This window comes from Apodemus sylvaticus, chromosome 14 (assembly GCF_947179515.1).
Source record: "Apodemus sylvaticus chromosome 14, mApoSyl1.1, whole genome shotgun sequence".
NCBI classification, from domain to species: Eukaryota; Metazoa; Chordata; class Mammalia; order Rodentia; family Muridae; genus Apodemus; species Apodemus sylvaticus.
Window position 1 is genome coordinate 65,803,489 of NC_067485.1, and position 20,972 is coordinate 65,824,460.

Genomic DNA, 20,972 nt, shown 5'->3' on the forward strand with positions numbered 1-20,972 from the left:
AACTATTTTGTGCAATGTTACAGGCATGGCCCAGCCCTGGACAGCAAAGTTTCATAAGCCCTGGTCATGGTGAATTCATATCAAACCACCATAACCTAGCTATACATATTCTCTTTGGCAATCTCAGCTGCTGCTCAGGCCCTCATTTTCTCCCACTCATATTACATATATATTAGCCCGATTCCAATCTTTTATCATCTCCTGTGCCCAAATCTCATCCAGATAGCTTTCTCTAGCAAATATGATTCATCAGAGGCTTCAACAGTTCTCCATCATCCTCTAGACAAATTTCAAATCCCTGGGTACTTTCTTCTTTCTTCTCCTTCATCATGTCCAATCAAAAGACTATTGCCATCCTTTTGAAGATGTTTTGCCTAATTGGACCATGTTTCTAACATCTCTCCTTGGCTTTCTATCTCTTCATAGGTACTTACGTCTTTCATGTTGTCCCCTATTTCCCTTCAGGAATGCTGTACTGGGAAGTCATTTCCAGTTAAGCTCCTCCACTTTACTCTCACTCCCCTACAGGCCTTGCAACTTTCAGCATATCTGAACTCAATCCCCTTTTTATCAGCTTTAGCTACCAGACTCCGCCTGCTTCAAACAGAGGAACCATAGTTTCTATCAGCATACACATAGCTCTAATTCATTCCATTGGCTTAATAACTGGCTTGGAAACAGAAAAAGAAAGCTTGTATATCAGCTTACAAAGAAAATTGATTCTTGTATATATTTTAAACTATATGCTTAAGTCACCATGACACAGAACAGTAAAGGGAAACTAGTGCTTCCTGGACCAATAAACAAAAGGTCAAAATATCAAGAGCCTACTATATTGTCAACAATGGACTAGCTTTATTGTTATAGCCAATAGTCTTCCCCCTAATACCTCCCAATGCTCAACCAACCTGTTTACAAAGACTGTAATAAAAATTCTACCAGATGTGTGTTTGGCAAACTTCTTTGTAAGTTTCAGAGTAGAAGCAGAATGGTGTTCAGTGAGCATAAAAATGATCTGGACCCTCAACTGTGTGATGACAATGTTAATGTGATTCTGACATGTGTGTTTACACAGAAATGTAAACAAAACAAAGGACTGGAGAGAAAAACCATTACGTGAGCCTGGAAGTGTCACAGAGCATTTTCAGAACATTGTAGGTAGTTATGGTTCTTTGATTTTATGAGGATATGTAAAAGTTGTAATGTTGTTTTGTAGTATATAGTCTATAATATTTCCAGGTTTTATAGATAGTGATAAATCCTCGCTCTCTGTTTCCACATAGAAGATGGGACTAGTTTCCTTTCTGTTTTACTAACTTGGAATGCTTAAAGAATAGAAGCAAGCCTACTGTGTAATCTATCATAAATGTTATCTCTCTTTTTATATCATCATTATCACATTTTTTGAAGCTCAACAACAAAACTGGTGGTTATCTCAAGAATGCTCCTTTCAGGATGCATGATTTTCTATTAATTAATTAGGTCGGAGGAATTAAGGCAGGACAAACCAAAGCTCCATCTAGTCTGCAAATAGAAACAGAAATACAGGGCTTCTGCACTTTGACATGAGCAAAAAATGCTTTTAAAAGAGAAAAAATGCTGTACCTTGGCTTGTACTCACTGTGGGACCAGCTTCAGGAAACAGATGCTCTCCACTGCTCAGTCCTCCTACAACCTCCCAGTGGAAGTCCTCTGTGGGAAATGGTTCCCAGCCACAGAAACCAGACTCGAAGTCCCAGGTAAGGAGACTTGCTGCGATGTGTGGAAAAGGAAACACAGATATATGATCACAGGTTTGTCATTGAAAGCAAAATTTTAACTTTTAAATGGAATTCTACATGATTGTAAGCAAATCAAATATTTAAAACAAGAGAGTTAAAAGAAACTTACATGAATCAATATAACAAGGTAGTGTAGTCACTCCCCTCCCACAGCTGAAACCTATTCCTCCTGGATATGCTTTCTTTTCCTGGGCTCTAAACAGATAGTTTAGCAGGTACAATTATTGATAAAAAAGTAAAAGTAACTCACTCTTCAAAGGGAGTCTATTCTGTTTATTGACAGAATCATAAAGTCCTATAAACTTGATGTGCTTCCTTAGCCATTCCCCAAATGCTCTATGGTCATTCCTCTGTGAGCTTGTTTGGCTGTAGACCACCTCATGCCACTTTTAAGTCAGGAAGTGAGGTGTAGAAATAAGACATAAAATATATACTTGATCTCAAAGATGTACTGTAAAATTCTCAAGTCTTGTCTGCAGCCTAAACCATTCCACATGTTCCCAGGGGATCTCCAAAATCATAGAGCTACTTCCCCTAAAATAGACATATTCTACTATAAAGTAACATTTCGAGCATGGTCCAGAATCGCTTCCATTTTATGAATGCTGCCTGAGCATAATAATTAATAGTTCTCATTTTTCCTCTTACTTTCCCTAACTGGGTTATATGTTGAATATTACCATTTTGGGCCAATGAATTTCATATTGCTACCCAAAGTAATCGAGTCTCTGTAAATAACTCTTCTCATTGTAGCAGCAGCCTGTTAATAATGCAATCATACTACTTCCTTACAAGGCAATGTGTGGGAAACAGAAGGCTCTCCATGATGCTTGTATCCTCCGAACCTTGGAGCAACTTAAAGGGTACAAAATTTTCAAGATGAAAATGACATTGGGCTGTATGAATGTTGGACTGGTCTACAGGACAATAATTGGAATCAGGTCTTTTATCATCCCAATGTTTTATCAGTTAAAACGTTGGATGAAAGAGATGACTCAGTGGGTAAATTGCTTGTCAGGCAAGCATGAGGGCTTTGGTTGGGATATACCACAGACATAAAAGGCAGGTATAGGAGCAGCAACATGCCTCTGTGATCCCAGCCCTAGTCTCATAGAAGAAGGCATATCCTAAGAATTTCATTAATTCATTGTTTTTAATTGTTAAATATCATCCTAAGTGAGGTAATCCAATCACCAAAGAACACACATGGAAAACAGTCACTGATAAGTGGATATTAACTCAGAAACTCTGAATACCCAAGATACAATTCACATATGAAATGACTGCCAAGAAGAAGGAAGGAGAAGTCCCTGGTCCTGAAGGTTTGTTCCAGCATTGTAGGGGAGCACCAGGACAGAGATATAGGAGGAAGTTGACAGGAGAATGGGCAGAGGGAAGAGGGCCTAGGGAACTTATGGGGGGGTACCAGGAAGGGAAAATCATTTGGAATGTAAACAAAGAATATAGAAAATAAAAATTATAATAATAAAAAAGAAGGCATATCCATGAAGCTGCTTGGCCAGTCTAGCCATTCAGTGAATTCCAGGTTCAATGAAGAGACACTGCACCCAAAAAAAAGAGAAGTTGTGCTTTGTGTTTGGATAGCATCAGGATGTTAATAAAAATTAAAAAGCCAGAGGACCTCAACAACATGTCCTCCAAACTCCATCTAGAGGGAGATGTTCTAGTTTCTCTAGAGTTAAGTTTGTATATTAATAAACAAAACAAAATAAGGAAACTAGGTATACAACAATAGAGGTAAAATCATTTGAATTTTCAGTTTCCACACATGCCTACATGTCTGCAGGCACAGGCACATGTACATGCACACATACACATAGAAAGAAGCACATTCATACACAAATATACTACATACTGACAAAATAAATACATAAATAAAAATAAATGTTAGTTATTGTGCCTTCCACAGAACACTAAACATGTGCTACTCTTTGAAAATCAAAATTAAATTTTAAAATTTATCACCAGTATGATTGGGGAAAGCAACATGAAAACAGGGCGAACCATGTGGGTGTTTTTATTGATGATATTTGTTCTGCTACATTTACAAGGAAGAGATTTTTTCAAAACTAAATATTTTACATCTTCATTGCTGTATAGTATAAAAACCTGATTGAAGTCCCTTAAATTAAGGTTTTTCATTAATAATATTACTCATGTTTTTCAGCAACTTTCAGATGAAGTAGTAAATATCACAAGTGTTGGAGATGGCTCAGAGGTTAAGAGTACTGTCTACTCTTCCAGAGAAGGATTTGGGTTCAATCCCAACACCCAAACTGCATAATACAACTGTCTGTAACTCTAGTTCCAGGTGATCTGACACTCTCACACAAATATATATGCAGACAATACTATAATACACATTAATAATCATAATCATAATACACCATTTAAAATATCAGAAGGAAAGTAGGGTCAAAGAAATACTGAATACTTGTCATATTTAGTCAGACAAATATTACACATGTCTAAAATAGAAATGATATATCTCTGTTATCACAAAGTATGTTAATTTTAAACAGCAATTTTAACTATCTGGTTCTGTCAACTTGCTGTAAAGACAGGGAAGATTTCACTATTTCTAAACCATGTTTGATACTGTTCAGTTTCAAAGAAATTTCTCTCCAAGTTAATCTGTTAAAGTAATATTTTCAGATGATAATGAAGCTTTCTCTTAGATATTTAACTGTGGTATATTATGGGCACAGGAAAAATTTCACTGGCAAAATATGTAGATCATATAAGTAAAATATTTGTGAATCTTTTGGTTCATCTCTTCATAATATAAAAAGAAATCCTGTATAGGGGATGTTGGAAACATCCTATTTAGTGACTGTATATTGGGTTCTAATAAGAATAGATTATAAATATGTAGTTGGCATTTATGAAATCCACATGAACAATTGCTCTGTACTTCATATACAGTTGAGTATCGTATATGTCTTCTTCACATGGTACCTAGCAATATTTTAAACTTGAAAACCTATAGAGATAATACAATAATAAAACAAATACATTACTCCAGATCCTTGGCCCACATGTCATCCACTTAAGTATTATATTTAACTCCTCAAATATTCACAATTCTACATTAGAATTTTGCTAATCCATTTACTTGTGTTGTCAGATAGCACAGGTTCACCTTAACATTTTCATTCTACTGCAACAGTTTCTCTAGTAATAGACTGGTATATGCTTTATATACACTACAAATAAAACAAGAAAACTTCCCCAAACCAAATTTCCCAACTAATTTTTATCTCAACACAGATCTTATTATTCTCCTATTATTTTGAGAACACATTAGAAATATAAATATGTATGTGAACTTCTGTAAAGCAAAAGACACCATCAATAGGACAAAACGTCAACCTACATATTGGGGAATTATCTTTACCAACCCTACATCTGATAGAGGGCTAATAATCCAAAAGTTATATTCTAGAAAACCAAATAAACTTATTAAAAATAGGGTACAGAGCTAGACAAAGAATTCCCAACTGAGGGATCACTAATGACCAAGAAGCACCTAAAGAAATGTTCAACATCCTTAATCACCAGGGAAATGCAAATCAAAACAACTTTGAGATTTAACCTCATACCAGTCAAAATGACTAAGATCAAAACTCAGGTGACCCCAGATGCTGGCAAGGATGTGGAGAAAAAGGAACACTCCTCCATTGTTGGTGGGATTTCAAGCTGGTACAACTCCTCTGAAATCAGTCTGGTGGTTCTTCATAAAATTGGACATAGTACTATATGAGGACACAGCTGTACCAGTAGAAAATATCATCCCAAGTGAGGTAATCCAGACAGAAAAAAAATGCACATGGTGTGCATTCATTGATAAGTGGGTATAAGCCCAAAGGCACAGAATCCATGATACAACCCACAGACCATAAGAAGTTTAAGAAGGAAGACCAAAGTATAGATGCTTCAGTCCTAATAAAAAGTGGGACAAAATAATCATAGGAGGTAGAGATAAGGAGGGACCTAGGAGAGAGAGATGAGGGACATGTAGAAAATGGGAGCAGGAGCAGGTGTGGAAAGAGAGAGAAGTCCAGAGGGTCAGGAAATTGAATAGAAACGTGTAGAAGTAGGGGATGGGGAACTGGGGATAGCCACTAGAGTTCCAGCTGCCAGGGGCCCAAGAAGTTTCCAGGACCCAACAGTGATTACATTAGCTGACACACTGAACAAAGGGGAGACACAATCTGTAGAGACCACCTCCAGTAGATAGGCATGGCCCCCAGTTGAGGGATGGTGCCACCTACCCATCTCAAAAATTTTAACTCAGATTTCTCATTCTCAAAATTTTCTGTCTAAAGGAAATTCAGAAACAAAAAAATTGAGCAGATACTGTAGGAAAGGCCATCCAAACATGGCTCCACCTAAGGATCCATCCTATCTACAGACACCAAACTCAGACACCAGTGCTGATGCCAATAAGCGCTTACTGACAGGAGCATGGTATAGCTGTCTCCTAAGAGACTCTGCCAGCACCTAACTAAGACAGATGCATATACTCACAGCCAACCATCGGACTGAGCCCATGGACATCACTGGAAGAGATAGGGGAAGGACTGAAGGAGCTGAAGGGGTTTGCAACCCCATAGGAAGAACAATACCAACCAACCAGACCCCTTGCACCAGAGCTCCCAGGGACTAAATCACCAACCAAAGAGTATACATGGAGGACTCTATATTTCCAGCTCTATATAGAACAGATAATTGACTTATCTGGCATCAGTATGAGAGGAGATGCTTGGTCCTATGGAGACTTGATGCCTCATTGCAGGGGGATGCTAGAGCAGCAATATGGGAGTGGGAGAGTGGGGGTAGGAGCACCCTCATAGAGGCAAAGGGGAGGAGGGATAGGATGGGGGAATTTTGGAGCAGAAACTGGGAAGGGTCACAACATTTGAAATGTAAATAAATAAAATAATATATATGTGTGTGTGTAAATGTAAATAAATATGTGTAAATTTTGGTATGATATACTTGACAAGCTACTTTCCTTATAATTTTCAACTACAAAGTTAGGAAATATTAATTGTGTGTCCACTGTTGAGAAGGAACTCTGTCAGAGCTCCACATCCACTCAACAGCAGTTTCAACTGCCCCTTCTCTGCGTCAGCTCAGTAACTGCCACCCAACTTTCTATGTTCGGGAATCTCACAAGTAAGCCCAGGTGCTTCATCAAATGGGAACCACATAACACTGGCTCCTCTGCGTCTCAATCTTTTCACTTTGCACAGCATATCTGTGCTAAATGTTTCAAAATTAGATCTATTTCATGTAACATTTGCTTAGGAATCTGCTTAATGACTTAGGATATGTTTGGCACACACCATACCTCAATAATTTTATAGAAAAATTTAAAGTATTCAATATAAATTAGAGTGAAAGAAAGATGAAGGGGAAGGGATGAGAAGAGGAAGGTAAGGAAAGAGGAAGAAAGCAAAAGAGGGTAGGGCAGAGAAAAGGATCGGAGAGAAGTTAAGGGGAGGGAAGAAGGTAATGGAACTGGACTGGACATGTTTCTCACCTGTCACAATGAATATCTTTTTCTGTGCCCATAGGAAACTATAGTTAAATATGTATGCCAAGAGTATTGGTACATAATTGATGGGTTAAGTTAAATATATAAAGATGTGCAACATGGTGATTTGTTATTTGTATGTATTGCAAGATGCCTTCAATAAGCAAGGTAGGTAATGCATATCTCTTAGTGAATTTCAGATCATCACTACCATTAGGCGTAGTGGCCCTTCTGTAACGGGATCATCTTATCAGTGGGATCTGTGGCCTATCCCTGAACCCTTGTGAACACTTGTCTTCCTGATTCTCTCAGATTGAGCCATTCCGTTGCATGGACAGCTTCAGTCACACACGATACACCTTATTCTGTTTCCTTTCACGTGGCAGAGCCCTCCCTAGAGTCATTTCTGCTACACATATTAGCTGCTCCTTTGTTTTTATTCCTCAGTAAACTTTATACAAATCTCAAATCATTTTTAATCTATTTATCCATTGCCAGTGGATTAAGTTTCTTTATTATGACTATTGTCTGGAAGGTTGCATGAATATCAGATACAAATACAATTGAATATTCACTGTTTGTTTAATACAAGATCATAATAAATGACAAATCTCTGTACTATAATGGTGCTTTTAGGTGTTGTACATAATGAGGGCTTAAAGGACTTCTTTTGTGTGAGACCATAAGTCCTTTGCCTTTAGTTTTCCTATTGTTTTTTATTAGATATTTTCGTTATTTACATTTCAAGTGTTATCTCCTTTCCTGGTTTCCCCAATGAAAACTCCCTAATCCATCTCTCTCCCTCTGCTCAGCAACCTACCTATTCCCTCTTCCCTGTCCTGACATTCCCCTATACTGGGGCATCGAGCCTTCTCAGGACTAAGAGCCTCTCCTTCCCTTGATATCCACCAAGGCCATCCTCTGCTACATATGCAGCTGGGGCCATGGGTCCCTCCATGTACTCTTTGGTTGGTGGTTTAGTCCCCAGGAGATCTGGGGTTACTGATTGGTTCATATTGTTCTTCCTCCTATGGGTCTGAAAACCCTTCAGCTCCTTAGGTCCTTTCTCTAGCTTCTCCTTTGTGGACCCTGTACTCAGTCCAATGGTTGACTGAGAGTGTCCTCCCCCTGTATTTGTCAGGCACTGGCAAAGCCTCTCAGGAGACAGCTATATCAGGCTCCTGTCAGCAAGCACTTGTTGGCATCCTCCATCTCATATACAGTTACCAAATCCTATTGGTTCTAATATACCATCTGTGTCCTCCCTGAGATGTCTTTATTTTAAGAAACATCTTTGTAAGGCAGTTCACAAGAACATGTTACAGTGCATCATTTGGTTCGATAAAGCTGTTATTGAGCCCATGGTTCTGTGGCTTTGAATCAGTTCCAGGGTTTATCTGCTGTTCCTGTCCACAGTATATAGGACAAAAGCCAAACACCAGCAAACACAATCTGCTTTCCATATACCTGCCTTTTACAATCTACTGAGTACAAGCTCAATATGTACTTTTGCTCAAGAAGCACCTAAAAGCAATGGCTCTTAAAAGCATCTAAGAGAGGTCTATACTATGTGTTTAGAATATTAACTAGAAATCTCCATAAATTAATATTCACTATGTCTCTTTGATACCATTAATATTTATGCAATTGTTCAAAGTATATACACTGTGCTGGAGATATTATAGGTTTGCTTGAGGACTTGCATTCAGACCCCAGTATCATGGACAAAATTAGGTGAGGCAATATGCTCTTGTAATCCCAATACTGAGAGGTAAAGACAGGAGGATAAGTGAGGTTATTAGCCAGCTAATCCAACCAAATCAATGTCTTATATGGAATAGAGTAATAGAAAAAAACCAACAGAGTTCAGCCTCTTTTCCCTCCTTTCCACATGAACATATGTTCTCAAACACCACACACACACACACACACACACACACACACACACACACATATTGTGTGTGTTACAAATTTTACTTGTGTTACAAATTTTAAATTCTATTTTTAAAATCTCGATTAAAACTCGATATATAACTCAAATATAAAATATATATTTAAATGTTCTAATTTTTTAAAAAATTAAAAAACATATTGGACAACTTATATTGGGAACTTATATTTATATGCATGAATGATATGCTTTAAGAACTTTATATCAGTGTGTTGAAGTCAATGTAGCATAGTTCCTTTAGAGCAAATGTAACATAAGAGTTTATTATCACTACTGAAAAGAGCTGATGAAAATAAAAAAGGAAGTGTTGTTTTGACTCATGATTTCAGAAAATTTCAGATGGCCCCATACAGACAATTGTCCAGAACACCATGTCACAGGGAACAGTTAGAGATTCTTCATCTTTAGAGAAGCAGTGAAAGGGGAGACTCTGTAGTCTCCTGGCCCTCTCTTTTCATTCCATCATTCCTGCCCCTTCCTATGGGATGGTGTCATTCACATCCTAAGTGGCTCTTGTTCCTCAGACTACCTGTTCTGGAATGTTCTAATCAATCTCCTTTGGGATTCTAAACCCAGCCCAGTTGACAATGAAGATTAACAATCAAAGTATCCATAAAAACATTTACACATGATAGTCAGTTTGACACATAGGAATATGTGTGTATATGTGTATGTGTGTGAATAATATGGCTATATATTTATGACATATCATTCTGTCAGTAGAATCTCAACCAATCATGACGAATTTCTATTGAACTAATGAGCTTAAAATATTTGGAAAAAGCAAGGCTAGCAAGTAGCAGTATTTGTTGATAAGATTGGAGATCTGTCCCTCTATTCACACAAAGCAACTAACAGAAGGGTCTGAGATTGATTATATTAGAAAAATAATAGACAAGTAATTCATGGCATTTCTTATTTTTTAATATTTTTATTTTCTATACTCTTTGTTTAAATTCCAAATGATTTCCCCTTTCCCGAATCCCCCCTCCCCATATGTCCCATAAACCTTCTTCTCTCCATCCATTCTCCAATCAACTCCCTCCTTTTTCTCTGTCCTTATATTCCCTTCCCATGCTAGATCAATCCTTTCCAGGATCAGGTCCCTCTCCATACTTCTTCATGGGAGTCATTTGTTATGCAATTTGTGCCTTGGGTATTCAGGGCTTCTGGGCTAATTAATATCCACTTATCAGAGATTGCATTCCATGTGTATTCTTTTGTGATTGGGTTACCTCACTTAGGATGATATTTTCCAGATCAAACCATTTGCCTAAAAATTTTGTGAATTCATTGTTTCTAATTGCTGAGTAGTATTCCATTGTGTAAATATACCACATTTTCTGTATCCATTCCTCCTTTGAGGGGCATCTGGGTTCTTTCCAGCTTCTGGCTATTATAAATAAGGCTGCTATGAACATACTGGAGCATGTGTCTTTATTGCATGCCGGGGAATCCATTGGGTATATGCCCAGGAGAGGTATAGGAGGGTCCTCTGGAAGTCTCATGTCCAGTTTTCTGAGGAACCTCCAGACTGATTTCCACAGTGGTTGTACCATCGTACAGCCCCACCAGCAGTGGAGGACTGTTCCTCTTTCTCCACATCCTGGCCAGTAGCTACTGTCTCCTGAGTTTTTGACCTTAGCCATTCTGACTGGTGTAAGGTGAAATCTCAGGGTTGTTTTGATCTGCATTTCCCTAATGACTAATGATGTTGAGCACTTCTTAAGGTGCCTCTCGGCCATCTGAAGTTCTTCATGTGAAAATTCTTTGTTAAGATCTGTACTCCATTTTTTAGTAGGGTTATCTGGTTCCCTGGGGTCTAACTTCATGAATTCTTTGTATATATTGGATATTAGCCCTCTGTCAGATGTAGGGTTGGTGAATATCCTTTCCCAATTTGATGGTTGCCGTTTTGTCCTTTTAACAGTGTCCTTTGCCTTACAGAAACTTTGTAATTTTATGAGGTCCCATTTGTCAATTCTTGATCTTACAGCATAAGCTATTGGTGATCTGTTCAGGAACTTTTCCCCTGTGCCCATGTCCTCAAGGGTCTTCCCCAGTTTCTTTTCTATTAGTTTCAGTGTGTCTGGTTTTACATGGAGGTCCTTGATCCACTTGGAGTGAAGTTTAGTACATGAAGATAAGAATGGTTCAATTCACATTCTTCTGCATGCTGACCTCCAGTTGAACCAGCACCATTTGTGGAAAAGGCTATCTTTTTTCCACTGGATGTTTTTGGCTCCTTTGTCGAAGATCAAGTGACAATAGGTGTGTGGATTCATTTCTGGATCTTCAATTCTATTCCATTGGTCCACTTGTCTGTCACTGTGCCAATACCATGCAGTTTTTAACACTATTGCTCTGTAGTATTGTTTGAAGTCAGGGATACTGATTCCCCCAGAATTTCTTTTGTTGTTCAGAATAGTTTTAGCTATTCTGGGTTTCTTGTTATTCCAGACGAATTTGAGAATTGCTTTTTCTAACTCTGTGAAGAACTGAGTTGGGATTTTGATGGGTATTGCATTGAATCTGTAGATCGCTTTTGGCAAGATGGCCATTTTAACTATATTAATCCTGCCAATCCACGAGCATGGCAGATTTTTCCATTTTCTGAGGTCTTCTTAGATTTCCTTCTTCAGAGACCTGAAGTTCTTGTCATATAGATCTTTTACTTGTTTGGTTAGAGTCATGTCAAGATACTTTATATTGTTTGTGGCTATTTTGAAGGGTGTCATTCCCCTAACTTCTTTCTCAGCCTGCTTATCCTTTGAATATAGGAATGCAACTGATTTGCTTGAGTTGATTTTATAACCAGCCACTTTGCTTAAGTTGTTTATCAGCTGTAGGAGTTCTCTGGTGGAGGTTTTCGGGTCACTTAAGTAGACAATCATGTCATCTGCAAATAGTGATAACTTGACTTCTTCCTTTCCAATTTGTATTCCCTTGACCTCCTTATGTTGTCTAATTGCTCTAGCTAGAACTTCAAGTACTATATTGAAAAGATATGGAGAGAGAGGACAGCCTTGCCTAGTCCCTGATTTTAGTGGGATTGCTTCAAGTTTCTCTCCATTTAGTTTGATGTTGGCTACTGGTTTGCTGTATATTGCTTTAACAATGTTTAGGTATGTGCCTTGAATTCCTGTTCTTTCCAATACTTTTAGCATGAAAGGATGCTGGATTTTGTCAAATGCTTTTTCTGCATCTAATGAGATGATCATATGTTTTTTTTTCTTTGAGTTTGTTTATGTAGTGGATAGCATTGATGGATTTCCTTATATTGAACCATCCCTGCATCCCTGGGATGAAGCCTACTTGATCATGGTGGATGATCGTTTTGATGTGTTCTTGGATTCAGTTGGCAAGAATTTTATGAAGTATTTTTGCATCAATATTCATAAGAGAAATTGGCCTGAAGTTCTCTTTCTTTGTTGGATCTTTGTGTGGTTTTGGTATCAGTGTAATTGTGGCTTCATAGAACAAGTTGGGTAGAGTTCCTTCTGTTTCTATTTTATGGAATAGTTTGAAGAGTATCGGTGTTAGGTCTTCTATGAAGGTCTGATAGAACTCTGCACTGAAGCCATCTGGTCCTGTGCTTTTTTTGGTTGGGAGACTTTCTATGACCCTTTTTATTTCTTCAGGTGTTATGGGACTGTATAGTTGATCTATTTGATCCTGATTTATTTTTGGTGTCGGATATCTGTCTAGGAAACTGTCCATTTCCTCCAGATTCTCCAGTTGTGATGAGTATAGGCTTTTGTAGTAAGATCTAATGATTTTTTGAATTTTCTCAGTTTCTGTTGTTATATCTCCCTTTTCATTTCTAAGTTTGTTAATCTGGATACTGTCTCTGTGTCCTTTGGTTAGTCTGGCTAAGGGTTTATCTATCTTGTTGATTTTCTCAAAGAACCAGCTCCTGGTTTTGTTGATTTTTTGTATGGTTCTCTTTGTTTCTACTTGATTGATTTCGGCCCTGAGTTTGATGATTTCCTGCCTTCTACTCCTCCTGGGTGAAATAGCTTCTTTTTGTTCCAGGGCTTTCAGGTGTGTCATTAAGCTGGTAATGTATGCTCTCTCCATTTTCTTTTTGGAGGCACTCAGGGCTATGAGTTTTCCTCTTAGCAGTGCTTTCATTGTGTCCCATAGATTTGGGTATGTTATGTTTTCATTTTCATTGTGTTCTAAAAAGTCTTTAATTTCTTTCCTTATTTCTTCCTTGACCAAGGTATCATTGAGTAGAGTATTGTTCAGTTTCCACGTGTATGTGGGTTTTCTGTTGTTTCTGTTGCTATTGAAGGCCACTTTTACTCCATAGTGATCAGATAGGAGGCATGGGATTAGTTCGATCTTCTTATATTTGTTGAGGTCTGTCTTGTGACCAATTATATGGTCGATTTTGGAGAGGGTACCATGAGATGCTGAGAAAAAGGTATATTCTTTTGTTTTAGGATAGAATGTTCTATATATATCTGTTAAATCTAATTGGTCCAAGGCTTCAATTAGTTTCATTGTGTCCCTGTTTAGTTTCTGTTTTCCTGATCGGTCCATTGAGGAAAGTGCAGTGTTGAAGTCACCCACAATTATTGTATTAGGGGCAAGGTGTGCCCTGAGCTTTAATAAAGTTTCTTTTATGAATGAGGGTGCCCTTGCATTTGGAGCATAGATGTTCAGGATTGAGAGTTCTTCTTGTTGTATTTTTCCTTTAACCAGCAAGAAGTGTCCCTCAGAGTCTCTTTTGATGACTTTGGGTCGAAAGTCAGTTTTATCTGATATTAAAATGGCCACTCCAGCTTGTTTCCTGAGACCATTTGCTTGTAAAATTGTCTTCCAGCCTTTTACTCTAAGGTAGTGTTTGTCTTTGACCCTGAGGTGTGTTTCCTGTATGCAGCAAAATGTAGGGGCCTGTTTACGTATCCAGTTGGTTAGTCTATGTCTTTTTATTTGGGCATTGAGTCCATTGATGTTAAGAGATATTAAGGAATAGTGATTGTTACTTCCTGTCATTTTTGACGTTATTTTTTAAATTTGATTGGTTAACTTCTTTTGGGTTTGATGAAAGGTTACTATCTTGCGTTTTCCAGGGTGAAATTTCCCTCCTTGTATTGGTGTTTTCCTCCTATTATCCTTTGTAGGGCTGGGTTTGTGGATAGATATTGGGTAAACTTGGTTTTGTCATGGAATATCTTAGTTTCTCCATCTATGATGATTGAGAGTTTTTCTGGGTATAGTAGTTTTGGCTGGCATTTGTGTTCTCTTAGAGTCTGAATGAGATCTGTCCAGGATCTTCTAGCCTTCATAGTCTCAGGTGAAAAGTCTGCTATGATTCTGATAGGTCTTCCTTTATATGTTACTTGGCCTTTTTCTCTTACTGCCTTTAATATTCTTTCTTTGTTTAGTACATTTGGTGTTTTGATTATTATGTGATGGGAGGTATTTCTTTTCTGGTCCAGTCTGTTTGGAGTTCTGTAGGCTTCTTGTATATTCATGGGCATCTCTCTCTTTAGGTTAGGAAAGTTTTCTTCCATAATTTTATTGAAGATATTTGCTGGCCCTTTAAGTTGTAAATCTTCACTCTCATCTATGCCTATAATCCTTAGGTTTGGTCTTCTCATTGTGTCCTGGATTTCCTGGATATTTTGGGTTACAAGCTTTTTGCATTTTGCATTTTCTTTAACTGTTGAGTCCATGGTTTCTATGGTATCTTCAGCATCTGAGATTCTTTCTTCTATCTCTTGTATTCTGTTGTTGATATTTGCACCTATGTCCCCTGATTTCTTCCCAAGGTTTTCTATCTCCAAAGTTGTCTCCCTTTGAGTTTTCTTAGTTGTTTCTACTTCTGATTTTAGATCCTGGATGGTTTTGCTTAGCTCCTTCACTTGCTTGTTTGTGCTTTCCTGTAATTCTTTAAGAGATTTTTGTGTTTCCTCTTTCATGACCTCAGCCTGTTGACCAAAGTTCTCCTGTATTTCTTTAAGTGTTTTTTGCATTTCCTCCTTATTGGCTTTTGTATTCTCCTGAATTTATTTCAATGATTTTTGTGTTTCCCTTGCAAGGGCTTCTAACTTTTGATCCATTTTCTCCTGAATTTCTTTAAGTATGTCCTTCATGTGTTCCTGTACCAGTATCATGACCAGTGATTTTAAATCCAAATCTTGTTTTACTGGTGTGATGGGGTATCCAGGACATGCTGTTAAAGCAGAATTGGGTTCAGATGTTGCCATATTGTCTTGATTTCTGTTAGTGAAGTTCGTGTGTTTGCCTTTTGCCATCTAGTTCTCACTGGTGTTAGTTGTTCTTGTCAATGCTGGATTCACTAGTGCAAGCTGCCTCTTCCCAGGTGTCCTCTGGTGCATAGCTTACCCCTGCACTGCCTGAAGACAGGGTGCTGTTGCCCAGGCTGTTCAGATCCTGAAGCAGACACCTGAAGGTTCCTGCTGGGGCCTGCTGGATTCACCAGAGCACACTGACTCCTCCCAGCCGGTCTTCCGGAAGCCCCTCTTGCCTTTTGCAGGACCTGGAGATGTGGGGTTGCCGCCCAGGCTGATCTGGATCTAGAAGCGGAGAGATCTGAGGGCTCCTGCCAGAGGCCTCAGGACTGGAACCTAAGCTCCGTGCCACTGGAGCAAGATGTGTGCTCCCAGACTGCCTCCAGGTGTGCACCAGGACTCCTGCACTTCCTGGAGACCGAGTGCTGTGGCCCAGGCTGTTCAGATCCCAGAGCATACACCTGAAGGTTCCTGCCGGGGCCTGCTGGATTCACCAGAGCATACTGACTTCTCCCAGACGGTCTCCCGGAACATGGCATTTCAATAAACAAAAAATTACAAAATGAGAAGATCATATAATATTGCAGGGATGAATTAGATTTAGTTCTTCTCGAGGTGTTGTTAGTGGCAAAGAATCATTTACCCCAGGGAAAAAAAATAGAAGAAACCAACATTCCAAATGAACAATTGAAATAAAACACGTATTTTTTCTCACTCTTTGAAATTAGAAATAATGAAGCAAATCATCTATAAAAATATTTAAGTAAATCATAGAAATGACCTTCACATACATTAGAGAAAATAAATTCTCTTTATTCTCTTTGAATGGAAAAGAAAGGTAAGTACAAACCCTACTGAGATCATAGTAGTTAGAAGATTCTATGCTTAAAGCAAAGTTCTGGAGAATTAATTGGACTTCTGTAAATAATCAGACCCACCTGGGAGTATTCTTTAGTATGCCTATTTTCTTCTTCTGATATTTCCAATGCTTTTAATAAAGTGTTCACTAGTCTACCAAGAGGATCATGCTGTGCAAAGATCTTTGCATTACAGGGTGGCACTTATCTTATTGGGATATTTTGCCCTACATAACAAAATATCTCATGAGTATAAAACGTAACAGAAAAATAAATGTCAAAACTTCAATTTTTTTAAAAGCTCCCTATTTGTGATGCAGAAAACAGATTCATTTATTGCTTTAGAACTCATGGTTTCTAAAAACATCCCATGAGTCTTAGTTGCTAAGCTACCTCCATGTGGCTTCTAATGTAAATTCCACTTGCATTGAAGTGTGATGAGGTTTCAGTCATTACAGGATCTCTCCATCTCTCTCCTCTCAGAAACACTTCATAAAAGGCCTGGAGGAAAGGTGTTGCCCAAGTGTGCCCTTCCTGAAGACTGCAGATGGCAGGAAGTGGCTACCTCACCATGGCTGGGGAGGAAGATTAGTGACACTGCATGTCCTTCTTATTCTCCCTCCTCGGTTTCCAAGATAATTACTTAGAGGGGAAAATACAACATAATTAACCTTGTGTTACCAATCTAGATTATATCCATAAAGAAAGTTACCACAATCTTCCTTGCAGTCTTTTTCTTCTTTAATTAAAATATAAATATATACATGTATGCACATGTGTACACCTACACATTCACACACAACACAAGCACACACACATCAACAATAGCAATTTATGTGAAGAACAAAGCAGGATGTTTAGTAATTTTAGCGGCGAACACCAAATATTCAATTAACAGGAAGGTCATCAAAGGAATAATGTTAATAAGAGGTTCAGAGTGAAAACACACTTTTATGTTATCTCAAAGAAATTAGATATTCCCCTAAGGTAGCCTAAGGCTATCTAAAGTCCCATAGTCATGAAGGAGAACAGGTGAAAAACTCCAGCAGGAGCTGACTTACCCCAAGCCTCTGAGTCTTCATCAGTCCCATTGGAGTGGTCCGTTCCAGCATCGCAGACAGAAGAGTGGGTAAGGCACTGCCCGCTGGCACGAGTGTATTCATTTACAGAACAAAGCTGCCCAGAGTGGGTCTGTCCAAAGTTGTAGACTAATAGCTGATCAATCCCAATAAAACTTTTCTGACCCCAAACTGTGCCTTCAAACACAACCTTGATGAAAAAATATGATGATTTTATACTCAAAAAATACAAAAACAAAGGGGGAAAAATGAAGGAGAGTCATAGAGATAAATCACTGAGAAAAAAAAAAAACACTTTAAAATATCACCAAATGCAACTAATTACGACAAATCTGATCTACATTCCTAAAGTTGATAGGCATATTCAGGTCCATGAAGGTTTCTGGGAAACCAATCAAGAAGAAATAAAGATCCATATGATTATGGATATGTCCATACAACTTTTGCTGCAAACTTGCTATTCAAGTATCATCTTTAGAGTCCTCTTTCCTTTCTTTTCAAGCAGAAAATATTACTAATTCCATAGAGCTGTAACTGTATCTGTTTTATAAAACTACTAAAATTAATGCTTGAAAACTTATAGGGAAATATCAGGGAAGGACAAAGAAGCATAGTTTAGAATTAGAGGCTTGAAAAGAATGAACATTAAAAAATTACACCCTCAGAAAATAGTTTCCAAAAAGCAATGTATCACCAATAACTAATTAAAGGAAGAAATCCCATTCTTTTAATTGGTCTCCTGGCTCCTCTGAAGATACACAGTGCTAGTGTCTCCATCTTTCATTGCTAGTCGTTTGCAGGACAAAGTCAATGCATTTGTGAATCCCCAAAGTTCTACCAAAAACAATGGTTAATAAACTGCAAGAGGATATAGCAGAAACAGCTCACTGAATGGCAACCAATTTCCTTCTGTCCAATTCAGTAGCCACTAGCTACTTGTGAGTAATTTAAATGGATTGAAATCAGACGAGAATTCAATTTCCGAATCACATTAGCTCCATTTCAAATGTTCAATGCACTCACAGGTATTAGCATAGGCTATGCAGCGATGTCTTTGGACCACTAACATTCACTTTTAGAGGGAGGGTAGAGGCTCAAAATACTCAGGAAGTAAACCTCACAAGTCTTAGAGAGCCGGGACATGATCCACAAGATTATAAACCCTCCTTTCATGAGATTATAAAATCAGTGACCAGCTTCGAGGGTGAAGAGACTCTTTTAATGTTATTCTGCCTGCTAGTCCTGGAGAACACTCTAACATTCAAGATTTTGTGTGCTTTAACCCATACTGGCTTGGCTTTGGGGGATGAGCCTGGCAGCCTTTGAGATACCCTTATTCCTCTGAGTCAGCTTTCCTCCACATTCTTCTAAATAAGTCCAATTCGTCTGTCAAGTTTACTTTGGTAAAATCTTTACTGATCTCTCCTGCTTTTAGTACAGGTTCCTTCCAGGAAAAGTAATTTTTCCTTCCCAGAAAAAGTCACACAACAAAAGATAATTTCTTTATTACACTAGAGAATATCTCTATTGCTGTTTCAATTGAACAATACTGAACTACATATAAATGATCTATGAAAATAATAGTAATAAAGATTGACCCAGTTCAGCCTCATACAATTTAGGGTTTCTGCATAGATATTCATACTTTCAAGGACAAAAAATACACATTTCTTATTTTAAAAGTACTTTTCATCAAATATCAGATGGCAAATACATTTAAAGTTTTGCTTCAGAATATAATACTCATTTCAAATCTGTGTGATGAGAAAAGTATTCACACAGTTACATCATTCATCCATAATCAATAGTGCATGTGCACATACATTATTGGGCCAACAGTTGTGTCTTTTTGAAGCACCAAGAGTCCAGATTTATGATTCATTTCAGGCTTCAAAATTGATAAGTTTAAATTTTGATCTCCCAATCTATTTCCCAAACTATTTCAAATTCATATTTTAGTTTCATCTGCTTTGCACGTAGAAACTTATAACTCCACAATATACTGTCTTTAAATTTTACTTTATTTTATCTTTCTTCCAAATCACAAGACCAATTCCACTGTGTGGAAAACATACATTTACTGAGTGTGTCATCCAATGGCTGTAAATACCAACTTATAAAATGTTACACTCACATCAAGACATTAACCCAAAAGAGTATAATATAAACCTTAACATCTAAGACTGACATAAAAAACAGTACTATACGTCAAAACTTCTAGACTCAGAGCATATGCAGGTTTAAAGGTCCACAGGGATATTCATTCTTTCTTGGGGAGAGGTGTATGACTACAGTAAGACCATAAAACAAAGCTGGATTTGTATATCACACATACAGCCAATCTTTTAGTCTAACACTCTTAACATCAGCCTATAGCCTACAGACAGCACAGAATCTCATTGGTTCTTTAAAGAGATCATCTATCAACCCTTCTATATATTTCAGCTGTATGATGGTATAGATAGTAATTTCATCACCTGCATTTCAACGGAAGCATACTATCTATCTGCATCATGATGGAAAGTGTTTGCCTGAGCCAATGCTGGGATCTGGGAAGCACAAGGCAGGAATAGATGCAGACTGGGAAAGGGCTGAGCAAATATAGTCCCTCTAGCATCTCCTCTGCTCTCAGAAAACTTGCAGTTAAGGATCAAATGTAATGAAAATAAAATCTATCCCCAACGATACAAGTCTACTTTTCTAATTTAAATTTAGCAATTGACGATAAGTTATCTATGAACAAAGTAAAAGTTCAAGTTATAACAAAATTTTATTTGCTTTTATACCTTAAATGTCTTCAGATGTTCTGGTATTAACACATCTGCTTTCACCCATGTGTTGTAAGTTGATATGTTGAATGTCCAAGTCCTTTTTTCTTCCTTTGATTTGAAATAGAAATATGTTACTACTTTCCCAAATTCTACTCTCCTGTTTGTATACATGCTCCACTAACTATACTTTGGTGAGATTTGGGTATCTTTATGGTATTAAGTTATAAGAAATGAAAAGTACTGAAGGTAATAATGAGGTGAACAATACTTTTGAAGAAAAAATATAGAAGTAATCATATCTATAGGATAAAACTATAAGCTATGTGCTTGACTTTAGCCAAAATGCCCAACAGTAGGAATATAGAACTTGAAGAGACCACCTTCAGTAGCCAGACAGGACCCCCAGTGGTGGTATGGGGACTCAAACCCACCTACAAACCTTTTGATCCAAAATTGGCCCTGTCTAAACATTTCAACTTATTAATGTATGTTATTTGCATACAATATCAGGACTTGGTATGAAATTTTCTTATATGCACACAAGAGACACTCACCATATCTAATATATATCTTCCTTTTTCACTTACAAACAGGATAAAAGCAATTGTATTTCTAAAATAAAACTTCAAAACAGCAACAGGTAAGAGTTGCTGACTCAAATGCTAGTCTAATTCATTGTGCAACAGTGATGTGATACCTCAGAG

General features: G+C 37.7%; 1 protein-coding gene across 1 annotated transcript in view; it reads right to left on the reverse strand.

Moving 5' to 3' along the window:
* Malrd1 (MAM and LDL receptor class A domain containing 1) overlaps nt 1-20,972 on the reverse strand; it is a 719,676-nt gene that overhangs the window by 593,890 nt on the left and 104,814 nt on the right. Inside the window, exons 8-10 of the mRNA XM_052156848.1 lie at nt 20,284-20,376; nt 17,480-17,687; nt 1,606-1,752 (exon numbers count right to left, since the gene is read on the reverse strand). Coding sequence (XP_052012808.1) covers nt 1,606-1,752; nt 17,480-17,687; nt 20,284-20,376 — 448 coding nt within the window. The remainder of the gene's footprint in view (nt 1-1,605; nt 1,753-17,479; nt 17,688-20,283; nt 20,377-20,972) is intronic.